Source organism: Salvia hispanica, chromosome 2 (assembly GCF_029641045.1).
Source record: "Salvia hispanica isolate PSC_SH4W2 chromosome 2, Shi_PSC_v1, whole genome shotgun sequence".
Classification (NCBI taxonomy): Eukaryota; Viridiplantae; Streptophyta; class Magnoliopsida; order Lamiales; family Lamiaceae; genus Salvia; species Salvia hispanica.
Window position 1 is genome coordinate 8873226 of NC_142693.1, and position 13212 is coordinate 8886437.

Genomic DNA, 13212 nt, shown 5'->3' on the forward strand with positions numbered 1-13212 from the left:
CTCCATAACATCCTCGATAACAAAAACATGTGATTTTATACCTTATAAATTTCAATTAAATACCAAAAATGTGATTTAACATCCTCCATAACATTTTTGGTACCTGATGCACTTATAAATTAAAAGATTATGGTTAAATAGAAACTTTTAAAATTAATTTTATACTCTTGCAAAAATACGTAAAATTTAGGACAAATAAAATAATTCATGAATTGTTTAAGATATCATTTAAAAAAAATTACACTCCATTAATATTGAAAAGGTTAAAATAATTTAAATAATGAATTTTTAATCGAAAATAACCATTCATTGTGATGCAATATGTCTATATAAAAGAGAACCCGTAAAATGTTAAACCTTTCACTATCTAGAATTCGTGAAACACAATTCATAAACATTAAAAGTTAAAACATAAGCTCTTTGAGTCCTGTGAGTGACTAAACAAGGCTCACAACATAACAACGTAAAAACAGCAGCCTATACATAAAAGTTTAACAGTATATAGTTTGTTTATTTCAAGTCATTAAGATGTCTTTATCCAAACAATTAGTGAAAACTCAGTTAAGTACATAATCTCCAAGCCCTATTTATTTATTGCCTTATTGATGTGTCGGTTGAGAAACATCCGGGAATTCAGCAAGAAGAAAAAAAAAATGTAAGACTAAGTCAACAAATAGTCCAATTTCATTGATTTGCGTGGAGGATGCGTACAAAAGCTTCCGATAATTATCTTCGTACCTTCATTCGAAGTTATCAAGATGTTTCCTTCCAAATAGGACATGGAGTAACTAAAATATCTTCGTACTTTCATTTGAAGTTATGAAGATGTTTCCTTCCAAATAGGACATGTAGTAACTAATAGGGAACAAACGTTTTTCATTTAGAAAAAAGATAAATGTACGTAAATTATACATGTACTCTCTCGTTACAATAAATAGAAATAAATTATATTTTCTTTTTCGTTCATTCTCATGCAAATAATCCATATCCATTTATGATAACCTTTTTCTCCTTCTCTTTTTACTCTTTTTATTTATCGACTCCACTATCCATTACACAATTCCAACTACTTTTTCTCCTTTTATCTTACTTTACCAATTATGCATTAAAACCCGTGTCCATATCAAATGGCTTATTTCTATGGGACGAAGAGAGTATATAATATTCTTAAATTTATATTTAATTGAATTTAATTAAAAATTAATTGTTATGTATCATATTATCATGTAGCAATAAGAAAAAAATGATATAGAAATTTTATGTCAAATTGTAACATAATGTCGAGTTTCATTCGAAATAATTATACAATATTTAATAAAAAAATATTTTTTCTTAAATATGCTAATATTTAAGTTAAAATTTCAATTTTTTTTATATTGTTGCATATGATTAGTATATGTAATTTATTTTGAATAAATTAATATTTATGAATAAATTTCTAATGTGAATAATGTTTTAAAAAGTTCAATTATGTATGTATAATCTGCAGACGTATATTATGCCATTACATTTTAAAATTGAACTAGGCGTGTTTTGTTTAAATGGATTATGCTCTCATACCACTGCCAGTAGTTTTTTTAATTAATGTCACACGTTTTAATTAAAATTATTAACCAAAAGAAATATAATGACAGATATTATTTGTTTTATTAAACTGCCTCGAATGTATTTTAAAAGATATCGCAAAAATAATTTTAGATCAAAGATTTTTATAATAAATTCACAGATTTATAGTAACAAATTCACGCATCTATACTAGTTTAAGGTGTAAATTATTATCCAGATATTCAATAGAAATATTAATATTTTCTTGTGCAGATATTTTATTTTAAAATGTTTAGTTTTTCTAAGTAGAAGGATATACGTATGATATATTAATTTATTTTAAATTAGTACTCCGTGAATACTATTCATGAATTGAATATACAATCATAAAAGTTCCAGTTATATATTGTATTGATAATTCACTCATAAATTGCTAACTACAGCTAAATAATAGGCATTGAATCATAAAATTAAAGCATAAGAGTTCATCCATGAGTATCAATATAATTTAAAAAAATGTCAATTAGGCCAAAGTTAGTTAACTAACTTTTAAAAAATATATGAAAATTTTAAATAATTATAACTATCTCAATTTAAATTAAAGATAATTTAATAAGGATTCTAACGAAATCTCACTTGCATATGGTCCGATGTCAAAATTTGAAAAAAAAGTATTCTTGAATTTTCATTTTTTCTTAAAAAGCAGCTTAATGTCAATGTAGCTATCACAATATGTAAATATAATACATATACAACGTCAATACTAAATTGTGTTGACATATTCAATGAATCTTATTGATATGTTAATATGCTATATTGATATTTTGATCTAAAACCCTAATTTTGGTATTGGTTTTTTTATCTTTTTAAATTTATATAATAATAAAATAAAACTACATATGGTAATTTATAGACTATTATATCTCTATAAATTTTATAGTTTTAAATTAGTTATAGTTAGTAATTAAAGGTTGAGTCATAAATTGATCATACTATTAAATTTAAATAATAATAAAATAAAATTACACGTGATAATTTATGGACCATTGGATCTCTACAAATTTTATAGTTTTAAATTAGCTATAATTGGCAGTTGAATTAGCCTTTTGTTCCTAATGACATAAATAAATAAATTATTAACCGTTACTATAATTTAGATACTAACCTTTTCGAATAAAATATTTACATATTTCAAATGATTAATCCTTCGTTTATATATCTGAATAATAATCTTCTAATCACAATAAATCATGTTTGACTTTATCCAATTATCACGGTAAATCATGTTTCACTTTATCCAATTAAATAATTCTAATGATTTATGATATGTCTTGAAATACAATAAGGTAAATTAAGTGAAGAAATTATATAATTAACAGTAAAATTAACTTCTGTAAAATTGTCCTTAAATGCTGAACTTCACTTTGATTTTCTACTGCACTCTGACTTGTTCCTTTCAAATACTATTGGAACACGCTAAATACTTGAAGAGAAACGAAAGTTTGAGATTTAAAGCAATTGAGATATTCCTCGCCCGTTAAAGTGAGGTAACTGGTTTATTTTTTGATAGTTTTATGTTTTTTTTTATCTGCATGAGAGAGTCGCACCAAACCAACATATCTGTTGTTGTTATGTTAAGCGATTCATTCGCAACGTAACAATATAAAAACAACTACCTAGCTAAATATACTGTCAAAGTGAGGTAACTGGTTTATTTTTTGATAGCTTTATGTTTTTTTTATTGGCATGAGAGAGCCGCACCAAACCAACATATCTGTTGTTATGTTGTAAGTGATCCATTCGCAACGTAACAATATAAAAACAACTACCTAGCTAAATATATTAGTATGTTCATATGCTAAATATATTAGTATGTTCATTCCAAGTTATCAGGATGTCTATCTAAGCAATTAGAGATAACTCAATCAAGGACAAGATCTCCAAGCATTATTTATTGCCTTATTGTTGTGTCGGTTGAGAAATATCCGGAAATTCAACAATAAGAAAAGATGTAAGACTAAGTCAATAAATTGTCCAATTTTATTGATCGAGAGGTGATGGATTCAAAAGACTGATAAATATCAGAGTACGGAATTAGTAGTACGGAATTAGTAGGGTACAAATGTTTCATGTTTTGTTTAAATGGATTATGTTCTCCAACCACTATTAGTAGTTTCCGTAAGAGTAGTGATAAATTAACAAAATTTGTATATACAAAATTGGATAGTTAAGGTATTTTACATTTTAAAATTAATGTATTACATATCTACCCTTTAATTGATTATTTAGGAAAGATTAAGTTTCTCATAATCAATATTTATGTATTTAAGGAATAATTAGTAATTGATAATGTATACTAACCGTTACATAATTTTTTCTTTCATTAACAAAAATGAGGATATTTCTTCTCCATTTAATAAAAATTTAAACTCTCCCCTACAAATTAGCTAGATTCATATGGTTCATGATTTCATAATTTTCGGATGAATATTTTGATTAGGAATAAATTAAAAAAAATTTAATTAAAACTTTACAATACTTTTAGTAAGATATTATAGATTCACTTCAAATTTGCAAAATACTACTACTATAAAAGGATTCCAAGTTGACTTGCAATCTAAAATGGAGAATTTTATTTAATATTCAAAGAATAATATAAAAGTTTATATTCGCTCCGTTCCCAAAGAGTATGAACTTTAAGTTCGCCGCGAGTTTTAATGCATTTCAACCTCATTAGAGAAGAGAATTTCCAAAATTGGAATGTTAATACTCTTTCGGGACGGACAAAAAAGAAAATAGTGCATATTCTTCAGAGACGGAGGGAGTATATCGTTTGAGTTTGCTTTAGAACTGTTTTAATTCACTCATCTAATAGTCATTAATACCAAATTATTTTATTATAAAATAATTTTAAATTTTAAAATTATAAAAGCGACTATATATGTATATATATATTCTTAATATTATCCTTGAACGAAAAAATGATTATCATTAGCATCTAATTGTGTTGCTATTAAATAATCTTTAAAATTCTAAGTTTATAAAAACAAATACATGTATATATATACTTCATTTCTTAGTATTATCATCCAACAAAATAATCATAGTCATACTTATCCAATTATTTATAATTTTTAAAATTTTAAGTTATAAAACGATTGCATCTATATATACTTAATTTCTTAGTGTTATTATCCAACGAAATAATCATAATCATTCGCATCAAATTATTTTATTATAAAATTATCTATAAAAATTTCGAGTTATAAAAATAACTACGTGTATATATACTTCATTTCTTAATGTTGTTATCCAACGAAATAATCATAGTCATTCTTATTCAATTATTTTGTTTAAATTATTTAAAATTCTAAGTTATAAAACGACTACATGTATATATACTTCGTGTTATCATCCAACGAAATAATCATGGTCATCAAATAATTACTTTAATATTATGTAAAATTCTAAATTATAAAAAAACATATATTTAATTTCTTAGTGTTATCATTCAACATAATAATCATAGTCATTTACATCTAACTATTTTATTAATAAAAAATCATTATCTAAGTTATAAAAACGACATGTATATACAGTACTAATTTCTTGTTGTTATCATCCAACGAAATAATATTAGTCATTCACATCTAATTATTTTTTGTTAAATAATTCTTAAACCTTAAAGTTATAAAAATGATTACATGTATATATACTAGTGTTATCATCTAACGAAATAATATTAGTCATTCGCTTCCTAGAATAGTGCTTATTAAATAATCAATAAAATTTTAAGTTATAAAAACGACTACGTGGATGTATATTTAATTTGTTAGTATCATCGTCCAAGGAAATAATCTTTAAAATTCTAAGTTAATAAAAACAACTACATGTACACATACTTTACTTTTAAGTGTTATCATCCAACGAAATAATAACAGTCATTCTCATCCAATTATTTTATTTTAAAATAATTCTTATAATTCTAAGTCATACAAGCGATTGTATGTATATATACTTAATTTCTTAGTGTTATCATCCAACAAAAGTATTCCACCTATTTTTTTTGAATTGTCACACAAAAATGACACATTTGCTAAAATAGAAATAAAATCATCTCTTTTTTTTTTCTCTTTTTATTTAACTCACAAAATAATAATAGTACCATCACATAAAATCCGGTGAGGGAAATAAATATTTTATAATTTAATTAGACAAAAAAATAATTATCATTCACATTTAATTATTTTATTGTTAATTTATCACTAAAATTTTAAGCTATATAAACAACTAGATGTATATACATTTTCGAATATGATTATTCACTAAAATAATACTAAAAATTATACATAGTATCTTTTTTTAGTCTTTACTATTCTATTCGTATATAATTGATACTATATTGGAGCTTGGTTCTTTTAAACTTTTGGTTTTTTTCCCCTTAAATTTATACTATATAATATTAATTAAAAATTATAAAGTATTTTTTTTTTGTTTTCATCACTTTACGGTTAATACACAAGAAATAAGTATAAAAATTTTAAGATATGTAATCTTATAATTTTGAATTTAACGATAGATTAGTGCTAAATATTAGCAGTAGTATATTTATTTGTTTAAAATATACGTATAAGCATTAAGAAACAATCTTGGCTAGATAAATTTTAATTATCTTAATTTATGAAATTTCCATAAATATTGTATTGATCTTCCACATATTCATAATTTTCCATATATATATACAAAGAGTAAACTAGTAAGAAAATAATAAAACCGGTTTAAATAAAAACCGGTTTAAAATATAAGGGCATTTTGTATATACAATGTTTGTTAATAAATCATTATCCGTTTCCGTAATACACGTTTAAATGCAAAATTGGTAATTAGAAAAATTATAGTGAAAAAATTGTTAAAGAAAACATACCAAAAATGAAAGTTGTTTAATTCTTTTATAGACAAGCCAAAACAGAAACAACAAAGACTCTATTGATTGTGTGGAGGGTATAGATTATTTTCTTATTAAAGTGCCACGATTGTATTTTAAAAGATATCATAAAATTGGTTTTGGATGAAAGATTTAGAGTGAACTAGAAAAATAGTACTCCCTCTGTTCCATAGTAATAGAGTCATTTTGTCATTTTGGTACGTTCCATAGTAATATAGTCATTTTCCTTTTTTAGTAAAAGTCAACACATTTTTCCACACCTCATTTACTCTCTCTTACTTTATTTTCTCTTCATCTCTCTACCTTTTTCATTTTCCACTTTACTCTCCCTTTACTTAACTCACCTAACACTTTCTTAATCTCCGTGCCGAAAAGAAACGCCTCCATTACTATGGAACGGAGGGAATATGAATTATGGATTTATCTCGCTAATAGTCCCTGAACTTTAAAAATATTTCAATAGTTCCAAAAAAAATTTATTTTAAAATCGATCATTTTGCACTGTTTTCTCCCAAAATGCCCTTTTGGGCTAATGGGCAATTACTTTTTCACATTTATAACTTTTTCAATCTGATTTTATTTCAATGATGTACTATATCTGATATAATTTTAAAATTATCTTTTTCTTTCTTTTGTCCTCCTTCATTTTGTTTCATTTATTAAATATCATATTTAATTTTATAAAATTATTTAAAATTTAGAATTTTAAATACCAATAAATTATTTTTAAATAAAATTAAAATTATTTTAATTAAAATTTAGTTTGAATAGAATTTCCATAATCCCAAGCAACCTCCAATAGAGAGATATTTAGAAAATAAATAAATGAAAAAAACACTCTTGACTAATATAACTAGAAAACGTCGGAATTAAAATTACATTGTATTCGTTCACCATTAAATATCTAATATTGTCATTTAAGAATATCCACAGATATATATTTATTTTACTTTATTTTTAGTAAATTGACTTCATATTTCAATTAGTACCTTATTCTTCAAAAAATTACTCCCCCTCCTCTTACAAAAGATGTCACACTTTCCTTTTTAGTTTGTCCTACAAAAGATGTCACATTTTCTTTTTTGGAAAAAGTTCTCTCTCATATTAATATAAATATTAGTACTATTTTCTCTTTCCACCTAAGACACAAAACAGAACCTCCTAAAATCTTGTGTCGTCCCACAAGCGTGACATCTTTTGTGGTACGGAGGGAGTATTATATAAAAATAAGATTTATATTTAACTCCCTCCGTTTCTTGAAGAGTGTGCACTATTTCCTTTTTCGTTCGTCCCCAAGGAGTATGAACTACGAACAATCCAATTTTAGAAACTCTCTTCTCTCTAATGAGGTGGGACTCATTCTCTACTAACAATACTTAAGAAATTTTCTCTATCTATCTTTCTCTTACTTTACCAATAAAGCATTAAAACCGGTACCGAACCCAAAGTTCATACTCTTTGGGGACGGAGGAAATACTAATTTTTCACTTTATTTTTCCAAAATTACATAAAATTTGTTCAAATCAAAGTTAGACATTTATTCATATGAAGAAGGAGTACTATGTCAACACTCAACAGTCATATAAAATCGAAAATCAAAACTATAACCAATTATCTATATAAAACCTGATTAAAATATTATCATATTATTATTAATTGCGTAATCAACAACTTCATCAACTAACTATATAAAACCATCAAATCCACATCACTTAATATAAAAAATTTTCCAAAATATCTAAACCCTACGTGCACATTTTTGTCCAAGGCGAGCCTTAATATTTATGCAGTTTTGACTGTTTTTTACTTGTTTAGTAATGACGCAAACAAATTAGCAAATTAATAATTTTAATTAAAAATAATTTATTTGTATTTAAAAATATATATTTTAAATATAATTTTATAAAATTAACATTGATATTTAAAAAATGAAATAAAATGAAGGATGGCAAAGGAAAGAAAAAGATAATTTTGAAATAATACTATCAGATCAAAAAAGTTAAAAATGTGAAAAGATAAAATTGTCAAGTAGCCCAAAAGGCCATTTTCGAGAGAAAACAGTGCAAAAGGACCGATTTTGAAATAAATCCTTAGTTTAGGGATTATTGGAGATATTTTTAAAGTTCAGGGACTATTGGCGAGATATTTATATAATTCAGGAACTTTTTTATACTTCACTCGAAGATTTATAACAAATTCATGCATATATACAAGTTTAATTTGTAAATTATATTCATATATTCAATAGAAATATTAATATTTTATTCTGCAGATATTTAATTTTAAAATATTTATTTTTCTAAGTAGAAGGATATACATATATAATGTATTAATTTATTTAAAAATAGTTCATACTATTCCTGAATTAATTTTAAATATACAATCGTAAAAGTTCCGTTATATATTGTACACATATAATGACATAAATTAATAAAGGATTAACCTTTACTATAGTTTAGAATTTAGATATTAACCTTTTCAGATTAAATATTTAGATATTTCAAATGATTAATCTTTCATTATATATCTGAATAATTAATAATCTTCTAATCAAAGTCAATCATGTTTGACTTTAGCAAATTAAATAATTTTTAATGATATACTTGGAAATACAAAAGGTTCAATTTTTTAAAGAATAATAAAATTAATCATACTAGTTTGTTTTGATTTTGGAAGATTTACCTAGGTCATATCACACGTGCCCATACACCATACCGGAATATGCTCACAAAGATTCCATAAATTTGTTTTTAAATACGTATCTTCACTCCCATTTTCTAATCACTACACTCCTCTCCTCTCCTACCGGTTGTCTCTCTCTTTCTCTCTCTGTTTTTTGGAACACTTTAAAAGCAAAATCGAGAGTCGCTTAAAGTTGAAACCATCTACTTCTTTCTACTTTTCCTCGTCTTTCAAGTGAGGTAAATGCTTTTTTATTTAAATATTTTTATATTTTTTTGTTTATCTGCATGAGAATTCTTCATTAGATATTTTTTGTTGGTTGAAGAAAGATTGTGAATGACGAGTTTTTTTTTTTTCATTCTATGGAGTTCATTGTCAATTTGAATTTGAAGCATCGCGAAACGATTATTACGTTTCAGTATATAGAAATTGCTTCCTATTTAATGATGTGAATACCACGATATTTATGGTCATGAATGTGGTGTAGCATGATTCCGTTCCAATAAATTTCAATATACGATTTATATGAAATTTCAACATGGTTCTTTTTCCTTTCGCTTTCTTGTTATCACAAACAGTATTACTATCGTTGTTGTTATTTTTTGTGGTTAACACAATCTAATCTTGTTGATATTTCAAACTTAGGCTGGTCTATTATTTTTTGAGCACTAGAAATTACTCACTTTTTTACTTAATTATTTATTTGTATTATCAATTGTTGATTAGAAACTTGATTTTTGATTCGTGTCAATAAAATTAAAATACGGATATGTGATAAGCAAATAAGCGAGCATTAATTTATAAAATTTGGTCATAAATAAAATATATACTATACCTTTATTGACTTAGACAAGTAAACTCTTTCGTTTTCATGTGACCCATTTCTATGTCATATTCAACCCCCCACACACCCCACCTCTTTGGAAACTTGTGATCATGCAATTAATACATATAGTTGGCTTTGGAAATATATTTAATTAGTACTATTATTTACTATTTGAGTGTTTGTGGCAGGTAAATTATGGCCAAGAAACAATTGGAAGTGCTAAACGCACTTGACGTTGCCAAAACGCAATGGTACCATTTCACGGCGATCGTCATCGCCGGAATGGGATTCTTCACCGACGCCTACGATCTCTTCTGCATCTCCCTCGTGACGAAGCTCCTTGGCCGCCTCTACTACACCGTCGAAGGGGCCGAGAAGCCAGGCTCTCTTCCCCCTAACGTGGCCGCCGCGGTCAACGGCGTCGCCTTCTGCGGCACCCTCACCGGCCAGCTCTTCTTCGGCTGGCTCGGCGACAAGCTAGGCCGGAAGAAAGTGTACGGCATGACACTGATGATGATGGTAATCTGCTCAATCGCCTCCGGCCTGTCGATGGGAAGCCAGCCGAAGGCCGTCATGGCCACGCTCTGCTTCTTCCGCTTCTGGCTTGGCTTTGGCATCGGCGGCGACTACCCTCTCTCAGCCACTATTATGTCCGAATACGCCAACAAAAAAACCCGTGGCGCATTTATCGCCGCGGTTTTCGCCATGCAGGGATTTGGAATCCTGGCTGGCGGAATGGTGGCAATAATTATGTCGGCCGCATTTAAGGCGGCCTACCCCGCCCCAGCCTATGAAGTCAACGCCGCGGCCTCTATTCCCGCGGCGTCTGACTATGTCTGGCGGCTTATTGTTATGTTTGGTGCACTCCCTGCGGCCCTTACCTACTACTGGCGGATGAAGATGCCAGAGACCGCCCGGTACACGGCCCTTGTCGCGAAAAACGCGAAACAGGCCGCGGCCGACATGTCTAAGGTTTTGCAGGTGGATATAGAAGCAGAGCCAGAGCCAGAGAGAAAACAGGTTAAACAATTCGGCCTCTTTTCGAAGGAGTTTCTCCGGAGGCACGGGCTCCACCTCCTCGGGACCACGAGCACGTGGTTCCTCCTGGACATCGCCTTCTACAGCCAGAACCTCTTCCAGAAGGACATCTTCAGCGCGATCGGGTGGATCCCGGCCGCGAAGACGATGAACGCCCTGGAAGAGGTTTACAGGATCGCGAGGGCGCAAACGCTGATCGCGCTGTGCAGCACCGTCCCGGGCTACTGGTTCACCGTGTTCTTCATCGACAGGATCGGGAGGTTCAAGATTCAGATAATGGGATTCACGATGATGACAATTTTCATGTTTGCTCTGGCGATTCCGTACGACCACTGGACGCACCCGGACAACAGGATCGGGTTCGTGGTGATGTACTCGCTGACGTTCTTCTTTGCGAATTTCGGGCCGAATGCGACGACGTTTGTGGTGCCGGCGGAGATATTTCCGGCGAGGCTGAGGTCGACGTGCCATGGGATATCGTCGGCGGCGGGGAAGGCGGGGGCGATGGTGGGGGCGTTCGGGTTCCTGTACGCGGCGCAGTCGAAGGATCCGAAGAAGACGGAGGCGGGGTACCCGGCGGGGATCGGGGTGAGAAACGCGCTGCTGGTGCTGGGGTGTGTGAACGCTTTGGGGGTGATGTTCACGTTGTTGGTGCCGGAGTCGAACGGGAAGTCGCTGGAGGAGATGTCCAAGGAGAATGAGGTCGAGGATGAAAATGGAGAAGCGGGTGATCCAGCTAGGACGGTTCCTGTTTAAATTTTATGCAAAGGATTTAAGAGTTTTGGATATTTTGTTATGAACTTAGTTTTGAAGTTGGTTTGAATGTGTGCTGTACAATAGCGTCATCAATGGCCAGATTTAAATTGATTTTAGTAGTATAAAAATTGTGACTAGCTACCCGAATTTTTCTTCTCTATGTACAGATGTGCTTTGTTAATGTTGCTCTATACACATTTCTATGTTATACAGTATTTTCAAATTTTCCTCTTCCACATTTAAGGGTTGTTTCTCTCGTACAAGTTCTATTCGCATAACTGGTTTGCAATTTTGCGTACACAAAGATTATAAAGGGCACGGATTATATAGAAGATCTAAGGTCGAGACCGGAGAACGTATCTAGAATGCGCAAACAATCGTCAATTTTTTGGATAATCTAGAAGTAAGTGCCTTTAATTTGTAAGTAGCTTTTATGGAAAACCTAGCTGACTACTCTCGACTCTCGAGGCTCCCACTCAACCTTGAGACCTTACCAACTCGACTTTTAGCTTTTAAGCCATTTTTGGGGGCTTTTTTGTAGAGCCAATATGGTGTTTGCAAAAGTGAAAATTACTTAGAATTATCATTTCTTTTAAATGGTTATTCTAAATCCTAAAGAGGATTCTCACCTCTCACACATTCTTCCTTTCTTTTCTCTTCCATCTACTGCAATTTTTATCTAATTTTTATGTTTAGATCAATATATCCATTGTTTATTTGTTGAGATTTATTTACAAGAGGCAAGTCTCGGGTAAGCAAAATATGAGATTATTCCATCCTTTACCCACTTGATCTTGACGGCCTTCGCCTTGTATCAACTCATGACCTTGAAGCCGATGTGGTACGTGATGTTGAACATTCGGAGTCAATTATTCCCTCATTCTTTTGAAATATTTATCCTTTTTGTCTGATTAAATATGCTACGGCGGTATTCGGTTTGCAAGTTTGTATCCCGGGATTAAATATGTAGTGTTTGGTTCATGAGATTCAATCTCACAACTCAATCCTAGATGGATAATCATAAGATAATCTGTCATAGCTAACCCCATATGACTAAAATAATCTTACAACTCAATCCTAGAGTATACTCCTATCTTGGTATTATTTTATCTAGAAAACCGAATACCACCTAAAGGTATCGAATCTCTTAGTCTGAGTTCGCATGTCACCACGTACACTGCATTCGTTAAACGCATGGCTCTCTCATCTCCCCCAACTTCAAAGTGCACGAGTCGTTGACGATGAACAACCGAGATACAATTTAGAATTGAGTTGTGAGATTATTTCAGGCACGGGGGGTTAGCTAGGACTAATTATCCCATGATTATCAATTCAGGATTGAATTATGAGATAAATCTCATGAACCAAACACACTAAATATTTAATCGGGTATCCAATTTTGCAAACTGAACACCATATA

At 30.0% G+C, this 13212-nt stretch overlaps 1 protein-coding gene across 1 annotated transcript; it reads left to right on the forward strand.

Moving 5' to 3' along the window:
• Positions 1-9279: 9279 nt before the first annotated feature.
• Positions 9280-12028, forward strand: LOC125186589 (low affinity inorganic phosphate transporter 1-like). Its single transcript, XM_048083016.1, has 2 exons — positions 9280-9411; positions 10187-12028. Exon 2 carries the CDS (start codon positions 10194-10196, stop codon positions 11790-11792), a length of 1599 nt encoding a protein of 532 aa, XP_047938973.1. The 5' UTR covers positions 9280-9411; positions 10187-10193; the 3' UTR covers positions 11793-12028.
• The last annotated feature ends 1184 nt before the right edge of the window (positions 12029-13212 follow it).